The 19,914-nt window shown below is 46.0% G+C and overlaps 2 protein-coding genes across 3 annotated transcripts; both read left to right on the top strand.

The window, feature by feature from the left end:
* The first annotated feature begins 1,662 nt into the window (after nucleotides 1-1,662).
* On the top strand, nucleotides 1,663-11,960 carry NMI (N-myc and STAT interactor). 2 transcript variants are annotated; one of them, XM_054515511.1, is made up of 11 exons: nucleotides 1,663-1,758; nucleotides 1,854-1,970; nucleotides 3,554-3,604; nucleotides 4,929-5,006; nucleotides 5,280-5,426; nucleotides 6,465-6,560; nucleotides 7,032-7,206; nucleotides 7,682-7,788; nucleotides 7,897-8,092; nucleotides 8,704-8,810; nucleotides 10,144-11,960. In XM_054515511.1, exons 3-11 carry the CDS (start codon nucleotides 3,560-3,562, stop codon nucleotides 10,363-10,365), a joined length of 1,173 nt encoding a protein of 390 aa, XP_054371486.1. In that variant the 5' UTR covers nucleotides 1,663-1,758; nucleotides 1,854-1,970; nucleotides 3,554-3,559; the 3' UTR covers nucleotides 10,366-11,960. The 2 variants fall into 2 exon arrangements, with proteins under 2 accessions (XP_054371486.1, XP_036243218.1); XM_036387325.2 differs by having other exon boundaries at nucleotides 1,854-1,984.
* A 1,112-nt stretch (nucleotides 11,961-13,072) lies between these two features.
* Nucleotides 13,073-18,190, top strand: RBM43 (RNA binding motif protein 43). The gene is made up of 4 exons (XM_036387299.1): nucleotides 13,073-13,185; nucleotides 15,522-15,708; nucleotides 15,850-15,944; nucleotides 16,571-18,190. Exons 1-4 carry the CDS (start codon nucleotides 13,183-13,185, stop codon nucleotides 17,288-17,290), a joined length of 1,005 nt encoding a protein of 334 aa, XP_036243192.1. The 5' UTR covers nucleotides 13,073-13,182; the 3' UTR covers nucleotides 17,291-18,190.
* Nucleotides 18,191-19,914: the final 1,724 nt, after the last annotated feature.

The raw sequence follows: 19,914 nt of genomic DNA, 5'->3' as shown, positions 1-19,914 counted from the left end.
AACCACCTCCTCCTCCCTGGCTACTCCAGCAAACCTCTCCCTTTTACTCATTGGTAACCAACTTTGTGTTTATAAAGCAATAGTAAACATTATTAGCCATTGTCAAGGCAGAAAATAATAACAAAACCAATAATAATAAACCCTCAAACGCAGGGTCAGAGTTTCATCCACTTATCTGGAAAAACGGATAAGGACTTTTGAAGCTGCCATAACAATCGCGCTGTGGCTAAAATCCCTAGTGAATCTGGTGGCATGAGGTGATCACTATCCAAGCAGGGGGCAATCCAAGATCCCCTTTGTGGAGCCAGTGAAAACAAAAATTCTGAAGCCCTTAATTTGGCTGCTCCTGCCAGACCTCCTCGAGTGTGCTCACAGAGCCCAACCAATTCCAACAAGGAGCTCCGCTGTTATCCAGCTCCGTCTGCTTTTCCTCCAAAAGCAGAGTCCACATCTGCAAAGTGACAAAGTCAGCATTTACACTTGCCCCAACTATTTGGCATATTTTGAATTTTTGAGGATTAATTTCGTGAACAGTCCGCGCTGTTTGACTGCAACCCAGACAAAATCCTTCGGCCTATGAGTACAAGTCTGTTTGCAATTTTGAGGGGAACACACTAAAAGATCCGTCAGCTTAGTTTGAAAGGAAACCTGCAAGTAATATACTTCATTTTTCTTCTTCGTCTGGGATATGGACTCTTTCTTTTAGTTATCTGTGTGGAATCATGGAATGGCTTGAATTGGAAGGGACTTAAAGATCCCATTCTATCCCTGCCATGGCAGGGACACCTCCCACTGTCCCAGGCTGCTCCAAGCCCCATGCAGCCCGGCCCTGGGCACTGCCAGGGATCCAGGGGCAGCCCCAGCTTCTCTGGGAATCCCAGCCCAGTCATGAATTCCCAATTCCCAATCTCCCATCCGTCCCTGCCCTCTGGGATTCCCTGTGTCCTGTCCCTCCAGCCCTTGTCCCCAGTCCCTCTGCAGCCTTTTACCCTCCCTTGGATGAGAACCAAGTGCTTTCTCTTCCTCAACACGACTAACACCACTTCCTCAACACCATCGAAATCCAAGGGGGTTGATTTTTCTCAGAAACCTCTTTAGAGGTCAAATTTCGGTGACAAGCCGACACTCGGTTATCCAGAATTCTTCGACGCGTTAATTCTTTCTCCTGCGGCATCTCCATCCGCAAGGGCTCTTTCTGTCCAGGATGCTTTTTGCCACAGAAGGAAACCACATTCCTTGTATTACACCACGTAATCCCAGAGAATTACAAGTAAATAAATACACAGCCAAACTCAGCAGAGTCCGCTAAGTTTGTGCTATTTGATTTCACAGCTGAGCGCAGCCGGGACGGGCGAGCAGCGGCTCTGCCGTGAGGCCATGGCCGCCCTCACGCCCGCCCTTAGGGCGCTGCCCCAGCGCCCTTTCCCCGCCTCTTCGCGGGGGAAAAACGGGGATTTCCCCGTTTGCTCCACCTTTGTGCCCGTTAGCCTCAGCGGACTTCGGCTGAGGGGCAGCTCCTCCCTTAACTCCGGCAGCTCCCCGGTGCGTGAGGGGGCCGGCCGGGCCGCGGCCCTTCCTTCCTTCCTTCCCGCCCCCGGGCTGGGAAGCGAAAGCGAAAGGTGGCTCCGGGACGGCTCCGGAGGTTTTGAGGAGCCGCCGGCAGCTGCGGCAGCCCCGGCCGTGCCCCCCAGCCCGTCCCTGCTGCGGCCCCCAGTCCGTCCCGGCCGTGCCCCCCAGCTCAGTGCCCGGAGCCGAGCGGTGAGGGAGGCCTCGGGTCCCTTGGAGGAGTCGCGGGTAAACCAGAGAACAACTGTTGTTCATTTCTGCTTTCACTTTCCTTTTTTTCCCCACAGAAAACTGTACAGAAGTCTCTGAATTTTCGCTGCCCGATCCAAACCAGAAAGGGATTTTGGGATCCAAAACCTCAGTTTCAAGCCTCTGAGTGAAGGTGGGGTCGCCTCAGAATCAAGGTGAGGATTCCCAGGTGAGAGGGTCAGAACTGCCTGGATGGCTCGGGAATTTGGGCTGCTCCCGCTGGGATTTCAAGGTCAGGCCTGTGGAGTATCCAACTGGGAAAAACGCCAATCGCTTGTTTTTAAAATTTTAGAAGTTTAGTAGTAATAAAATGGTTGTAAAAATAGTAATACAGTTAGAGTAATAATAATTTGGACAATTTGAATTAGGACAGTATGAGACAATAGAAACAAAGAGTTATGGACGTCCGGGTACCTTTTTCTGGGCAGCATAAATCCGAAAAAGGACACACGCTAACAAAGGATTAACCCTTATAAACAATAGCCTGTTGCATATTCATACATCTCATACATGATGCATAAATTCCATTCAAACTCAGGATTCTGTCTGGGCAGTGTCAGCTTCTTCCTCATAATCCTAAAGGCGTCATCCTGCCCGAGTGAGGCAGGAAGAAGTTCATTTCTCCTGATAATGGAGCAATAAATTCACTTTCTCTGAAAGATTCAAGTGTCCTGTGACTGCTATCACAGTGTGAGTCCTTTCTTTAGAGAAAAAGTATCCTACATAGCATAGTTTCTATTTTAACATTTTGTTATACCCTAAAACTATGTTTAACACACTACTTAAGAGAATTAATACAGCATTACTTTCTAACACAACACATATGATATTCATTTTAATATTTGTGAAAAGCCAATCATAAAATATGCATTTTTCACACAAGCTAAACCTTAGAGGATCAAACCTTGCCCTGGCAGCCACAGATTGGCTTGGAAGCCTCTGTACCTTGGCATCTCCTCCTGGTCAGTGGCCTGGGAGCTTGCCCAAATCCCTTTTTTATCTGTGTCCACAAAATGCTGTGGCAGTGGATTCCAAATTTTAAATTATGTGCTGTGTGAATGTGTTTCCATTTGTGTTAAGCAGGTTTTGTGGAATCCTAGAATGGTTTGGGGTGGAAGGGACATTTAAACCCATCCAGTGCCACCCCTGCCATGGACAGGGACACTCCCACTGTCTCGGGGTGCTCCAGCCTGGCCTTGGGCACTGCCAGGGATCCAGGGGCAGCCACAGCTGCTCTGGGAATCCATTCCAGCTCCTCCCCACCCTCCCAGCAGGAATTCCTTCCCAATATCCCACCCGAATCTCCCCTTTCCCAGTAGGAGCCATTCCCTGGCTCCTGTCCCTCCATCCCTTGTCCCCAGTCCCTCTCCAGCTCTCCTGGAGCCCTTCAGGCCCTCTCTGAGGTCCCTTTTTCTCCAGGCTCTCAAGCACAGAACACACAGGCTGTTCCCAGGTGGGTAACAGCACAGAAGTGGCCTAAAGGGAAGTACAGAACTACCAGAGCAGCAAAATCGAGTTGTGTGCTGCAGAATTCCTCACATCTGCCTCTGGCTTTTATTTCCTTTTAAGGAAGGAGGCTTCAGATATCCAGGATCTGTCACTTTTGCTTATGGAATTACACATTTGTGTTTAAAAACTCTTCCAGCTTAGCACAGCTTCTGGTATTCCTGATACTCTGTTGCATAAAAACTCCCCAAACGATACACACGATGTTGTAACTTTTTTCCTGGTCCCTCAGGTTTCCATGGATTTTACCAGCCGTCCATTACCTCTACAAGACAATGGTTTTGTAAGTATTTCCTGATGTGCTGCCTGGGAGTGAAATCTGTATTTGACTTTTGTATCTCTGACTGAAGGTTTGTGCTCCCACTGCTTCTGCTTGTCTCACCTTCTTCCACCCTTTAATACTTGGGACATTCCCCATTTCCACCTCCTGTTTCCATGGGGAGAATCCCATTCCCAAGGTTCTGCATCACAGATCCTCCCAGAACTTTCTGTCCCGCCCCTCTTTCTCATCTGTCTTTGTGGAGGATTTTAGGGGAATTTCCCTTTTCCTGGGATTCAGCTCCAGCAGTGCACAGGTGGTTTGGATGGGACTTTCCCTGGCCTTTCTTGTGTTTTCTTGGTTATTTTTTTCCTTCTTTCAGGATGGAAACTGCTGTGTGAAACCATTTCTTTAGTAAAAAATCCTTTTTGTTATTATCTTCCAGCTGTTGGCACGTGCATCCTTTTTATTTCCTGCACTCAGTCCCTGGAGTGAAGGAATATTTTTCCCATTGTAACTAAGACACAGATGGGTATTTCCCTCTTGCTTAATTTGAAACTGGAAGAAATACTTTCTATTTTGTCATTTTTAGAAAATACCCAGCATTATCAAGAGAACTGGCAAGATCATCTAATTCAGATCTTTTCCATGGATTATCTAATTTAGATCTTTTGCTATGCCTAAATTTCATGGTTCCCATTCAAGCTTTCTGTAATCTTGAGTAAAAAAGGGAGAAAATATTTCAGCAGATCTTTTTGGATTTTTTTTTTCCTGCAGAACATTGCAGCCATAGAAACAAAACAGAACAGAGATTTTCCCTCTCTTTGGGCTTTGTAGTTTCCCTGCCCCTGTGAACTTGTGCCCTGAATTTCAATTCTGAAATGGTTCTTTTATCACCTTCCTTGATACTACCTTTTATTATCCAATCTCCCCGAGCTTGGAAGATTAAAATCCCATTTTCACTTTTATTTTTCTTTTTATTAACACCTCCTCCTGGAGGAACTGCTGAGAAAGCACAGAGCTAAACATTTGTGGGTTTGAGGGGCTTCATTCTGTGTGGAAGAACATGGAGACAGCTTGATTCATTATTTAGCTAAATATTCACCTGTGCATTTTAGCAGTTAGATAATTAGCAAATAATAATGGCTGGCCAGTAATTTGCAATTTCATTGATTTTTGTCCTGTCCAGCCATTAAAATAATTCAGCAATTTGACCTAAGTGAATGATGTTTTAAATTTTTTTTGGTTAAACTTTTTAATTTTTTAAAGATTGTTCTAGAATTGTTCGGGGTGTCTCAGTTGTTGGCCAATGGAGGAGAAAACCAATGTGTTCCTCTTCCCTCTGCAGAGTATGGTACCCATTGTTCCACCTGGGACATCCCTGGAAGAAATTGATAACCTCAAGGAAGATCTGAGGAAATGGAAGGCAAGTTCTGTAAAGCACATGGAATCATGGAAATTTGCTAAAATACAAAGAGTGGTGCATCCTTCTAAAATCAGATCAAATCCCCCACATTTATAACACCTTGAATTTGTTCTGTTCTTCCAAGCTTTGTGCTTGTGTTGATGGCACTCTTGTAAGTTGAATATTTACCCAAAGTGTTAAAAATTACTTAGTACAAAGGGCTTACTCAAGGTTTTGTTTGTTCCCCTAGAAATAAACCTTTAAAACATTGAAAATCTTCTTTTTGCTCGGCAGATGAGAGTTGAAGATGCTCAAAGGGTAAAAGCTGACCTTATTTCCTCCAAATCAAGAGCAGAGGCCGAGTATGACAGAGCAGAGAAGCAGCTGACAGAGCTGAAGGAGCAGGAGAAGCAGAGGAAGGACAAAATCACCAACTGTGAGGTGTGGAGGGGGCTGCTGCTGTTTGCAGGGCTGGGAGGGAGCTGGGGGCTGGGAAAATGGGAGCAACATTCCCAGTTTCCCTGGCTTTACCAGTGTGCAGCTGTACTGGTCCAATGTTCCACGTGTTTTTCGCTGCACTTCAGTTTTTCAGTGGCAGGCAAAGAGACAGTGCAAGAAACTGAATCTGTTTTGGGATGACAAAACAAAAAAAACAAACAAACCTGCCAAAACCAACCTTCCTCTTCCAAGGTTCTCCCCTACGGATGAGTTTCAGGTCTGGGTGAAGGGGATGAAGCCCAGTGGGGTGATTCCACTGCTTTGCCAGCTCCCTGTTCTGTGAGAGGTCACAGTACCCAAAGGATCAGCATTTCTTAAGTGCCAGTGAGCTGGGCAAGAGCCAGGGCCTGTCTGAAGAGGGTTTTTCCTTCTAGAACTGCTTGGCTCCAGAACCCCTTGGTTCATTCCCTCAATGTTCCATGTGCAGGAACAGCAGAACGTTCCACAGGCTGCCAGGGAGGTGCTTCCAGTGAGCTTTGGTGGATCACTGATGAGAAATTACAGCTTCAAGCCATTACACTATAATTAATAGCTTAAACACACTCAGGTCAGGGGGAGATTTTCTGGAAGCTGATTTTGGTTCTGTAATCACAAAAGTTTGGGTTTGTACCCAGGAAAGGTCATGGTCACCATCTGTCTTTGGCCTCCAGCTGATGGGAAGTGCTCCAAGTGTCTGCAGTGGTTGCTGACTTCCCAGGAGCCACCTTGTGATGGTGGCTGGCTGGAGCTGACAGTATCTGCTCTGCTTCCTTCTCATCCTCTCACATTCCCTGTCCAGGAAATCCTGGATTTGCTCACAGAGCCTTGTGTCCAAGCAGGATTCCTTGTTCTGGAGGAATTGTGGAGCAGACAGGAGGAAGGAGAAGGACATGAAGAGGGAAGAGTAGCAGCATGGCAGAAACTGCCCAGATGTTGCTGAAATATATTTCTGTCTTTATTTAAGTGTTTAATTTTGCATTTCATCTTTTTGGCCTGTATCAGGAACTCTTGCTGCTAAAGCAAGAAAACACTGAGCTGAAAAAGGAGATTGAAAAGCTCAAAGAAGACCTGAAAGAACACAGTTCCCAGGATAATCCGGTAAAGGAGGTGGAATATTTGGAAATTGGTCTTTTAGGAGGGCAGACTTTTATTTTCAGAGAATGGTTTGGGTTGGAAGTGACCTTAAATCCCATCTCATTCCAACCCCAGGGATACCTTCCCCTATCCCCAAGCCCCATCCAGCCTGGCCTTGGACACTTCCAGGGATCCAGGGGCAGCCCCAGCTGCTCTGGGAAGTTGAGCCTCCCCACTGAATCTGTCCCTCTTAAAGGCTGCTGGGGCCACTTGTCCAGCATTTGAACCTCTAATGAAATAAACCTGAAAGTTTCTTATTTTTCCTGGCAAGCCAGTTTGAAGCAGGGAGAGGATATGGAAATAAATCCAAGAGGTACTGGAAGTGGGAGAGGAATGAAAACAAGCAAACATTGATTAAATGGAAGGCAGTGGAATCAAAGATATTCATAACATTGGTAATTTACAAGTTTTCTTTCTCTTGTGTCAATTCTAAAGTTGGAGATTAAAAAGAAGGTGGCAGAAATGCAATTGAAGTTCACTCACCTGAAAGAGATGAAGGATGATGGGGCAGATGTGGATATGGACACCCACTGTGTCTTTGGGGTGGCCACAAAAACCCCCTTCAGACTCAACCAGAGCCAGGCACTGCTGACTTTTGAAGATGAAGAAGGTAGGATGTGTATTTTAATTATAAAATTAATGTCTCTGATGTATTTCACCTGGTGGTGGTGTGGTTTTCCCCCAAGGGTGTTTTGAATGGGACAGGAAAAAAATCTTATCATATTTTATACAATAAGAGCATCTTTCATCAGCTTAAAAGTTCTACTAGTCCCACTCAAAATCTATTTTTATATGTGTAATTAATTAATATATTTGCTATATTTATTGTATATTATTTTAATAACATTGTTTATTGTTCATTGTTATTATTTAAGTTGATATAATATTTTGTTATTATATTATTTGGCCTACATAAAACCACAGAGATTTTATGGAAGTAGACATGGATGCTTGGGATCTGGTTGCCTAATTATTATTAATTTCTCCTTTGCTGATGCAAAGGGAGATTTTTTTTTTAAGAGACTGGGGAATAATTTGGGATTTATAATGATTAAACAAAGCTTTCCATATCTGATTTCCATTAGTTGCCCAGAAGCTGACAAAGATGAGCAAGCACTATGTGAACCTGGACAACAGAACAGCAAATGTGACAGTGAAGCCTTTTGAACTTGACATGGGATTCCAGTTTGAGGTAAACAGCTGAAATATGCAACTCTCAAAATCTGAGCTTTTTAAAAGCTTTAGGTTCTTTTTTTCCGGTGTTTTCAGTCACAAAGTGCAAAAAATTTGATATTTTTAGCTCCGTATCACTGTCTCTGGAAAGAAGATCAACGTTTCAGACATACCTGAGCTTCCTATTCCTGAAGAATGGATGAGAGACAAACTTGAGCTGTATTTCTACAAAACTGAGCAGGCAGAAGGAGGAGGAGAAATAGAAAAAGTGACCTACAACAAGGGGTCTGGGACAGGTGTCATCACATTCCTCAAACCTGGAGGTAGAGTCTGGAGTATTTTCTTATCCAAATTCAGGCCCAGTTGTCCATCCTGGGTTCCATTCTGGGGTCACCACTGAGTGTTGCAAACTCTTCCCACAGGGAGCTCATGGATCCCCCAGAGGTGTGGGGAAATAAAGCAGTTTTTCATCACATCCTTTTGGAGCAAACACAACCTGCTCACAGTTCGTGAGCTTTCTTTCAGAACTTTTCCCAAAAAACCTGTTTGTTTTTTTTCCCTCTGCATTGCCAGACACTCATTCTGCAAACAGCAAATCAGGAAGATGAGTGTGATTTTAGCTCCTGTTGCAGGACAGTGCAGCTGGACAGGCATTTCTGGTGCCCAGCTGGATGGAATTCCATGATCAATTCCACATCCACTTGGAGCAGCTGCTTCAGATTTATTTCAGAGCTTTGTGGGCATTTCATGATTTTGCTTTTTGTTTTGGAAGTGCCAAATAAACTTTTTGCAGAATGCACATGAAGAATCTACAGGTGTGCCATCCTACATTAGCTGGATGAGCCTGGTCATTGAAATGTTTATAAAATAGTGGTTCAATTATATTAAATAATTAACTGGGGTTTTTTTAATTATTATTATTATTCTCTTACAGCAAGCTACAACTTTGTGCGATGTACTAAATACCCTTTCTGTGCAGAGGAAAAGTGGTTCATCATTTCTGTCTCTCCACACTTTGATTTCCACTTGAGGAATTTTCAGGTAAAAGAATCTACTCCAGGCTGATAGAACAGATAAGTGGGAAATAGGAGGATGGGCAGAATTTTCCCTCCTTTTGTGTGAAGTTCCCAGCCAGTGTGGCTGTGAAATAGGCTGTTGAGTTCATGTGAAGCTGCAATTTATCTTTAAAGGGTGTGCTTGTCTTTCCTTGATGGAATTATCTCAGCACTCCCCACATGGCTGTGTTGGGCTGTTTGGGAAGGAGGTTAAGCACAAAGCTCTGCCAGGATCCCAGAGTCCCAGCAGATGCAACATTTGCTCATCCATTCCTTGATTTCACTCTTCCATTCAGCCCAAATTGTGAGAGCTGCCTCATCACACTCTGCTTTAGGAGGAGATGGTGATCAGGTCAGAACTGTGCCTATAATTAGGCCTTTGTAATTAAGGCATGGGCTGCAGTGTGCAGGACACACAGCTGGTATGGGGCATGTCCTGGCAGGGGTTGTGTGGGGTGGTGCCATCAGAGATCCCCAAATCCAGAGTGTGGCTGCATTAAGGAGTGCAGGATACACCAGTTAAGGTGTGGGCTTGGAATCATGGAACCACAGAATCTCCTGAGCTGGAAGGGACCCACAGGATCATGGATCCATGCACAGACACCCCAAAATCCCACCCTGGACATCCCTGTCCAAGCACTCCTGGAGCCCTGGCAGCCTTGGCAATGTGTCCGTTCCCTGGGGAGCCTGGGCAGTGCCAGCACCCTCTGGGGGAAGAGCCTTTCCTGAAATCCATCCTAAATCTGCCCTGGCCCAGCTCCAGCTCTTGTTCCTCTGTTCCCAGAGGGCAGAGATGGGAGCTGTCCCTCAGGAGGAAGCTCCAGACTGGGATGAGTCTCCCCTCAGCCTCCTCCAACAAACCAAGTGCCCTCAACTGCCTCTCCAAGACCCTGCATGGCAGTGTGAATCCAGAGCCTTCATGGCAGTGTGAATCCAGAGTTCCAGAGCCTTCATGGCAGTGTGAATCCAGAGTCCCAGAGCCTTCATGGCAGTGTGAATCCAGAGTTCCAGCCCCTTCATGGCAGTGTGAATCCAGAGCCTTCATGGCAGTGTGAATCCAGAGTCCCAGAGCCTTCATGGCAGTGTGAATCCAGAGTCCCAGAACCTTCCCCTTCATTGGAGTGTGAATCCTGTGTTCCAGACCCTTAATGGCAGTGTGAATCCAGAGTTCTGCTCTTTCCAGAGAAATTTCCACTATCTAAAGTTTTCACCTCATCAGAGATCCCAACTACACCTGAGCAAGGAATTCAATTCCCATCTCTCCCAGTTCCCTTGAGTGCCCAGCTGCTGTATAATCCAGGTTTGTTTTTCCTCCCCAGCCACACTGCAGGGTTTCCAAGAAAACCATTCTGCTGAAAGGAGTCCCAGAGGTGGAAGAGGATGAAGAAAGTGTGCAGGACATGATTGAAATTCACTTCCAAAAGCCAAGCAATAGCGGGGGGGAGATAGAGAAAATCAAATACGTCTCCAGAGGAGCAGCCTATGTTTGCTTTGAGGAGGATACTGGGAATGCCAGCTCAGAAATCACAGGGGACTCATGAGGTTTTGTTCCTCAGGGATTTCTGTAGGTATTGTGCTTTAATGCTCTGAAATTGATGCTGTAGCAAAGGAATCCTGCCTTCCTGCTTTGTCTCATGGCACTGGCTTTGCACAGGCAGTCAGCAAAACTCCCTGCCTGTGTTACACATTAAAGGCACAGACCAAGCCTTCAGCAGCTCCTGAAATAGCTCACATTTTCTGCAACTTTGCATATTTTATACCTGGCAGATTTTAAAATACTCCAGAGTGGGATGAGTGGATTATTAATTACCTTCTGGATACAAAAGCCATATTTAATCCCAATCCAAGCCTCCTCCCAGTCCTGCATTGTCAAGTGCCAGAGTTTCAGAAGGTGGCTCTGAGTGCCACCAGAACTCAAACAACTGAAAGCATCCTGTAATTTCATAAAAGCCACCTTATCAAATCAGTGAGAGAATTAAAATAGAAAATGGAAAGAATAGAATAGAATTAAAATAGAAATTAAAATAGATGGAATTAAAATAGAAAAAAAACCAAGAAATTGCACTTAAGAAATGCCCTGGCATTTGCTGCCTTTAGCTGTTCATAGCCTGGTTTACTGTTTGATTTTAACACTCGTTTCTGCAATTAAATTTTCCTAATTTTTGTTCATGATTTTGGTAATTTTAAACTATTTCAGCCAAGGATTGAGCTGATGCTGTACCTGGTTTTGTAACAGTGCTGCTGAACAGCCCTGAGGGATCCGGTGATCCCAGGCTGGGGCTGGGAGGGCATGGAGAGAGTGATTTTTCCAAGGAGGAATGTTTTTCCTTTTCTGCTGTCATCCTTGGAAAACAAATCCTCCTCTGACTTTGCACTTTTGCCATCCTTGGGGGCTGAAATGGTTTGGCCCTAATAGTCTTGTCTCCAAACTAAGATGAGCCTGACATTTTAAATAATTTCTTTTTGGGGTATTTGACATCTTGATGTGTAGGGAAAGGAGAGGGAATACCTCAGGGATTATTATTCCAGACAAATTTAACTGGCAATGGATAAAAGCTGAATATGGAAAGTTAAAAGGTTGCAAACACCAGAGTTTATTTTGAATTTGCTGTTGGGTGAGATACATGTGACTGTAGCACCTCTCACTGTTTAGGACATGTAAAGGCAGGGATTGATTACCTGACCGTTGTAAAAGAATAATAATCACTCCAAACAAAGTAGTGCTGAAGAATTTCCAGAAATTGTGCACTTTTGCACTCTCAAAAACATGCTAAGACCAGACACCTGAAAAAGAGAGGGGGAAAAACCTGAGAAAGGTAAAAAATGTCATGGATTTCAACTGTATCTCACTGATAAATATTGACAAGTAAATCATTAAAAAGGAAAAAGCTTAAAATTCTCATAAGGTGTGACTCATGAGGAGTGGTGAGAAGCTGCAGGTTTTAAAGCCCAGAAAACAAATCAGATTTTTACGCTTTAAAGACAATGTCTGTAAATGTCTTGCTTTTGTCCCTGATGAATTATGGCTTGTGATGATTACCCTGTTAAATTTTAAAGCAGCAATGGTGCTTTAAAGGCTGGAAACTGGTTTTAATGATGAAAAATAAGAATAAAGTGTCAGTGATGTGTCTATAAATGTCAGTATCCTTTTTTCCTCCCCGCTGGGGTGACTTTTCATCGGGCTGGGAGGTTTTTATTCCCAAATTACACACAGGGACATTTCCCAGCTGCAGTGTTCACCCCAACATCAGTGTCCAGCCAAACCCGGGGCTGTTTGGGGCCACAGGAGCTGGGCAAGCGCAGCCTTTGGGGTGCCAGGGGGGATTCCCTGGCCATGGGGGACAGGGGGAAGGAATTCCTGCCTGGGAGGGTGGGCAGGCCCTGGCACAGGGTGCCCAGAGCAGCTGGGGCTGCCCCTGCGTCCCTGGCAGTGTTTGCTGTCCCTGCGTGTCCCTGTCCACGTGTGTCTCTCTCCCTGCATGTGCCAGTCCATGCGTGTCCCAGTCCACACGTGTCCCTCTCCATTCTTTTCATGTCCCTCTCCATTCCTGTCCTTCTCCACGTGTGTCCCTGTCCATGCATGTCCCTGTCCATGCATGTGCCAGTCCATGCGTGTCCCAGTCCACACGTGTCCCTCTCCATTCTTTTCATGTCCCTCTCCATTCCTGTCCTTCTCCATGTGTGTCCCTGTCCATGCATGTCCCTGTCCATGCATGTGCCAGTCCATATCTGTCCCTCTCCATGCATATCCCTCTCCATACCTGTCCTTCTCCACGTGTGTCCCTGTCCCTCTCCATGCATGCCCTTCTCCCTGTGTCCCTGTATTTGTCCCTCCATGTCCCTCTCCGTGTGTATCTCTCTCCATGCATGTCCCAGTTCACACATGTCCCAGTCTATGCGTGTCCCTGTCCATGTCTGTCCCTCTCCATACCTGTCCTTCTCCAGGTGTGTTTCTCTCCCCGTGTGTCCCTGTCCCTCTCCATGCACGCCCTTCTCCCTTGTTCCTTTTCACGTGTTCTTGTCCATGTATATGTTCGTCTCCGCATGTCCCTGCCCCTGCCTATCCCTGTGTGTCCCTGTATATGTCCCTGTAAATGTCCCTGTCCCCGCGTGTCCCGGCACATCGCGGTTCCCGTTCCGCCCCGCAGTTCAGCCGGGCAGGGCGGGCCGGGCCGCGCTGTCCCCGCCGGGCTGGGAGCGCCCCCAGGGGCGGCGCCGCCGCTTCCCCGCCGCTTTCGCTTTCGTTTCCCCGCCGGGCCCGCTCGTTCCGAGGCCCTTCCCGGTGAGATCCCTTCCCGGTGGGATCCTCGTCCCGATGTGATCCCGTCCCGGTGAGATCCCGTCCCGTTGGAGCGGCCATGGCAAGTGCCGGGGCCGGGGGGAGCAGGGGCCGCGCACCGCGAGGGGCAGGGCCGGGAGGAGCTGAGGGGAAAGCGCTGGAAAAGGAGTTGGGGACGGACTGGGGACAAGGGATGGAGGGACAGGAGCCAGGGAATGGCTCCCAGTGCCAGAGGGCAGGGATGGATGGGACATTGGGAATTGGGAATTCCTGGCTGGGCTGGGATTGCCAGAGCAGCTGGGGCTGCCCCTGGGTCCCTGGCAGTGCCCAAGGCCAGGCTGGACATGGGGGTTTGGAGCAGCCTGGGACAATGGAAAGTGTCTTTGCCCATGGCAGGGCTGGATTGGGATGAGCTTTAAGGTCCTTCCCAACCCAAACCAGTCTGGGATTTGCCAGGAAGTCCCAGCAGGACCCGTTGTCAGCAGAGCTGCTGCCCCATCCCTCCCTCCCTCCCCATTCCCGGCCCGTTCCCGGCCCGTTCCCGGCCCCTCCCGCAGCGCCCATCCGTGCCTGGGAGCAGCTGCTCGGCACAGACGCGTCTGGGGAGTGATTCAGCACAAACCGTGTGTTCTTGGGTTGTTTTTTTTTCCCCTAACCCCACTAGCAGGCCCGAGTGTTGCTCCCAAACACCAGCTGGGGAGGTGTGAGGGCTGTCTGGCAGCCGAGCCGAGCTCCGGCTGTGCCAGGCGTGAGAAAATCCCCGTTTGCATTCCCTCCGTGCCGCCTCTCGCACGGGCCTCACCGCCTGCTTAATTGGCTGCTGTCATTAATTAAAAGCTCCTGGCTGTCGGAATTTGATGGAGCCTCTCGCTGCGTTTGTCTCCAGAGCCCCAGGATTGTGAGCAGGCATTGCTCCCTCAGCAGCACCTGCTGGAGCTGGGATCGTGTTTTAGGCAGCCCAGGCCCAGGAAAAAACCTTAAGAGAAGTTTAAAGAATTCAGATGGGAGTGACTGACCTCAAGTGCAGTTATTGACAGCTCGTTCCCACAAACCAAATTTATCTCCTTTCTTCCGAAAAGTCAGTGAAGTGTTAAATGTAGTCAGTGCTCCACAATGTATGTGCAGTGATATCAAATATCAGAATCAGAGGAAACCACGTTACCAGTGGGACCTTCCAGGTAAGAAGCTGAGATTCAGGGCTCATTTTTCCTGCTTTGAGAAGATGCTGAGAGGGTTTAAATGGCTGAGATCCCATCTCTACCAAATTTAACAGGGAATCTGCCCCTCCACTCTGCTGGGAATCAATCCCTGCTGAGCATCACATGCCGTTACAATTTTTTATTCTGATGTTAAATATCAGAATCAGAGGAAACCGTGTTACCAGTGGGATCTTCCAGGTGAGAAACTGAAATTCAGGGCTCATTTTTCCTGCTTTGAGAAAATGCTGAGAGGGTTTAAATGGCTGAGATCCCAAATTTAACAGGGGATCTGCCCCTTCCACTCTGTAGGGAATCCCTGCTGAGCATCACATGCAGTTACAATTTTTTATTCTGATGTTAAATATTAGAATCAGAGGAAACCACGTTACCAGTGGGACCTTCCAGCTGAGAAACTTAAATGTAATGCTCATTTTTCCTGCTTTTGAGAAGATAGTGAGAGGGTTTAAATGGCATTTGAAACCATTTTTTAATGCAGGTGCCTGAGGCAGCCTGGCAGGCACTGAGATCTGATTGGGCAGGATTAATTAACCCCTAAATGCACATTGCAAAGGCTCCTAAAACAACTAAAAAACTGAAAAAAAAACCAAAACAAAACCAACAAACAAAAGGAGACCGCCATTCATACCATTCACACCTAAAGCCTGAATTTTATCTGATTTGAAAATGAACTTCTCTTGCTACATGGAAGCGACAATATTTATTATATATATATATAATAAAAATTATTATATATTATATATCTTAATATAATAAAATGATATTATATAATGATATATATTAATAATAATATTATATAATGATATATATAATATTAATTATATATTATATCTATTATATCTTCTATATATATAAAGCAAGAAATTATATATGTTATATATTATATATATTATTTTATATATAATATATAATGTATATTATATATATTATATGATCTATGATACATGATATATGATATATTATTAATACATATTATTATATATAATATATATTATTTTTTCAGACTTTATGCATTCTTAATGGATACTTTCATGTATTGCTTCTTGAAAATACATGTTTCCAAACTTGAAATATGGGTGTGAACGGTGTGTACCAATTCAAAACAAAAGGAAAAAAAAAAGGAAAAAATTGCAGAGGGAGTGGGATCCTCTCCAGGGGTGGGAATCTGGGGGTCCCTCCTGACTTTGCCATCTGTGCCCAGGCTGGCAGAGGCATGAGGACAGTTGTCATCGCTGGTGTCCCCGCTGGCACCCTGCAGGATGACCTCCTGGCTGACCTCCTCACCATCCACTTCCAAAAGTCCAGGAACAACGGCGGGGACGTGGAGCAGGTCACGTATCCCACACGGGAAGCAGGAGTTGCCTACGTGACCTTCGAGGATGCAGAAGGTATTTAAAGGGGTGTATATAAAGTACAGCCGTGCCCCAGGGAATTGGCCTGAGATTGGTTTGAAATTGGGATTTTATAGAAACAGGGGGGGCTGTTAGAATTTGAAATGTCTTGGAGCTTTAATCTGGGTTTGTTTTCAGTCGTGCAGCGTGTTCTGAAGAAGGATCAGCATCTCCTGCAGGACAAGAGGCTGCCCAGGCCCTTCCCCCTGACAGTGACCCGCTACTGCCACAACGTGAGCTCCTCCCTGGTGTCGTTGTCACTGCTTTCATCGGAGGGATGGGACCCCAGTCGGGCTAAAAACAATTTATGGCTCAGACAAACATCAGTCTCAGAGGCTGTGAGATTTATGGCCACGCAGTCGGCCATAAAAAATGGTCACAAGTTCTTTGTTACAAGGCAATATATAACTTTATAACCCAATGGAATGGTGCCACAAAGTTTATTTTGCTTTTCTAACCTCTCACCTTTACTTACTTCTGCTGCAGTGAATATACTTTTATCCAGTACTATTACATGTGCAGATGCTTCTATTGTAACTTCTCAACTCTTAGCCCACTCTATACAATTAATCCCCTAGGCTATAAACTGTTCACCATCTTATCAATAGTTTCTTACTTACCTAAGTTATTTGAGATGTTTCTTACTTCTTACTTGCAACTATAGAAACATAAGTTTGTTATGTTTCTGCTTAATGTCTGTGTGCTTTATTTTTACATCCATCCGAGCTTCTCCCAAGCTTCTGCAGATCAAACCCTCCTGTGTCCACGGAAGTTTCTGTCTTTCCATTTCCCACACCTAATTCATCTAATTATGCCTCATGCCTCATTAGCCCCCCTCCTTAACTTCTCCCAATTCCAGGCCTTCCTCTGGGTCACCTCCACCCTCAACATGGCTGTTTTCAGAGATCACTTGGTTTTAGAAGATTTGGTGGAAGAGATGAAGCAGCAGAGCCCGGCTTTGAGTTTTGGGCCTTTGCAGCGTGACGGGCAAATTGCTGTGCAAGGGTCCTTCCCAGCACTCCAAGCGCTGAGAGATTTCCTCCTGCTGAAGGCAAAATCCCTCCCAGAGGAGGACAAAAGAGAGAGAAAATCCCAGCAGAGACCGAGGAGGAAGCTGCAGGAGCACAGAGGTGCTGCAGAGACCAGGAGTTCCAGCCGGGATGCGCAGAGGGAAAAACGAGTGCTGGTTCTGGACACGGATATCTATCACTACATGAAGCGCTTCCATCCCAAGGCTTTGCAGGGAAATGATGTGGTCATTTCTGGTGTCACTGATGGTGACATCACCACGGTGTGCATTGAGAGTGCTGGCAGCAAGGCTGGTACCATACAGGGATTAAAGGCCAAGAAAATGATAGAAAATTACTCGGTGGAGCTGCAGAAGATTTTACGGAAGGAAAGGATCTGCTTCAAGGAGCCCAGCAGAGCTGGGAAGCAGAGACTCAGACAGTTCTGTGAAAGGCTGAGAGCACGCTACCCCAGAACGCTCATCATCCCTTATGACACCCACCTGGACATTGTGGGCACCTCTGCAGACGTTTTTGGGTTCACAGAGGAGGTGAAGGGGCACTCCAGGTAGGAGTGAGGGCTCCTGGGGTTTGGGTTTCTCACCCAGACTGCCTGCGGCCCTGTGGCCCTGCAGCTCTCCCTCTGTGGCACTGGGATGTCACTTTGTCCCACTCATGGGCTGGCAACTCTGCACAGGAGGGTGACCAAGCCCGGCCCCCCCAAACAACCAAAGTAAGGTCAGAACAAAAAATCAGTGATTTTTGCATCTTTCATGAACTTGGGGACCTTTTCTGCCCAGAAGCAGCCACATTTCCTTTTGGTACCTCAGAGCATTCTCACACCCCAGCTTGATGTCAAGGAGTACATAGCGTACATAGTGAAAAAAGAGATTTATTTTTTTTTTTTAAACTGAGTGTGCCAGCCATGTAGGAAACACTGCAGGGAAGTTGTGTGTGAGGTTCTGTGAGGAGGGGACCACAGCAGCCAGGAATGGGGACCTTTTCTGGGCCTTTAGCTGCAGAGGGACCCTTTAGAAGAGAGCTGGGACACCTGGCAGAGCAAAATGCACATGGAATGGACAGGCTTGAGAAAGCCTTGATAATTCTTCCCTGCAGGAAACAGGCAAGTTTGTTTTCATAGGAGCAATAATGGGGTTTTTTCCAGCTGTAAAGGCTTCTGCAGCATCTCCTGACAGCTCGTTATTTAGACATGAAAGTGTGTCCAGAGATTTGATGGGAAAATGTGGGGGCATTCAGACTTTGGAATCAGATTCTGTTTATGCAGATCTGTTTCTGTATCCATTACAAGGGCACAAATGGGGTTTTTTTTAAACCAATTTAGAAAATAGCTTTTATTTTGTGATATCTGTGTGTTTAGAATAATTTCTCAAAACATCCAGAGCAGCTTTTCTGTCTGATGTGCAGGGAAAGTTATAGGGGTTTATGCCATTAAAGAAAAGTGTTATCCAAAACATTGTGTCTGTGTTATTTTAACCAAATCCCAGATTTTTGGTTGGAAGCCCAAACCTGCAGCCCAAGAAATGCTCGAGGCATTTTCTTGTCATGGCTGATTCTTCAGTGCAGTGGAGCCAGTGAGAGGTGTTAAAGCACCTTTGTGTATTAAAAGTGTATTAAAATTGTATTAAAAATGAGTGTCAAAGCAGCAAGCTGATGAGCTTAAGTGCTTTGCTGAATTGGGAGAGGGAACCAAAATTTAAAGATTAATAGTAATAATAATAATAATAATAATAATAATAATAATAATAATAATAATAATAATAATTTCATTTCATCCTCTTCAAGTTCCCCCGTGCTCTGCAGGTTCTCCAGTGGGCTCAGGGATGGGGAATTCTGGAAAACTCCCCCTGGAGCTGTTTGGGTTCATCCCCACAGAGCTCAAGCAGAGATGGGAAGTTTTTCAAAGTTTTTCGACCTTGTCAAAGAGAAAATCCTCTCTGAAGGATAATCCTTTAATGAAATTAGTGCTGTTTTCCAGTGTCCACATTGAGCTTCTCATCTCTTTTTCTGAACAGCCTCATTTTTTTTTTAATTTTTTTTTTTTTCCCGATTCAGAGCTCTGGTATTTCCTATTTTTTTGCTCCAACCAGTGCCTCTGGTGTGTGTGAGCCCTGGCTGGTTGCTGCTGGCTGAGGGTGGTTTTTGGGTCACTGTTGGCACCTGCCCAGCTGGCAGCAGCACTCCAGGTGTCCTTCAGCTCTGCTCTCCTGCCAAACAGCTCCCCCTTACCCAAGGACCTGCAGTCACCACCCCACAGCCTTGAAATCACAGCTGAATAAAACGTTCCTTTTGAATCCTGCCTCAGCTGGAGCAGCTCCTCTTCCCATTCCCTTTGCCCCCACGTCCTTGGCACCCCTTCAGCATTATCCCATTGTTCCCAGGGCTCTCCATCTGCTGCTCTCCTTCCCAGGATGTGCTTCTGGAGACAAAAAGGGCTTTTTTGCCTCGGCTGTTTTGTTTGTGGAGTGCTTTGGAGGGAGGCATCTGGGGAAAGAGGAGCAGGGGAGCTGTTGCTGTGCTCCAGGCCTGATTTTCCAGCTTGGTTTGGGCTGGGAATGCCCCACCTTTGGCCCTGGGATGGATCCAGGGCTGCTGCTTTCTGAAACACAGCCAGAACAGCATCACCAGTGAAACACACATCCCTTCCCTCACCATTCCACAGAAAACAATGGATATTCAGCCAAAACCCCTCCAATTTGGTCACTGCCATGAATATTCCAGCAAATCCAACCAAACAAACCCGTGTTAGGCCTGCTCAGGGATTTGCCAGCTCTCTTTCTCACAGTTATTTTTATGGCAAGCAAGGCTCTGCTGTCTCTGTGAAATTCCACTTGAAAAATATTTGTGTGTGTTGGATAATATCCTGGGAAACAGCTGCTATTCCTGGAGCTATTGGTTGACTCAGGGCTCTCAGGTTTGCACATAAATTTGAATAAAAAACTCGCTCAGGAGACCTCAACAAAATATTTGTGCCCTCCCTCACTGCCCTTCGCCAGAAGGGGAGAAATGAGAGTTGTAAAAATACAAAGCCTAATTTTGATTTGAGGCACAACTCCCACTGGAAAATAAATTTAAAAATTACTTTAAAAGCAGCAGAATGTGAGCTCAGTTCCTGGCAGCACCTGGTTACAGTCAGTGGGGAAAAAACACCTTAAAAACACCCTAAAAACAGTTTAAA

Source organism: Molothrus ater, chromosome 7 (assembly GCF_012460135.2).
Source record: "Molothrus ater isolate BHLD 08-10-18 breed brown headed cowbird chromosome 7, BPBGC_Mater_1.1, whole genome shotgun sequence".
NCBI classification, from domain to species: Eukaryota; Metazoa; Chordata; class Aves; order Passeriformes; family Icteridae; genus Molothrus; species Molothrus ater.
This window is presented reverse-complemented; position numbering and strand designations above follow the sequence as displayed.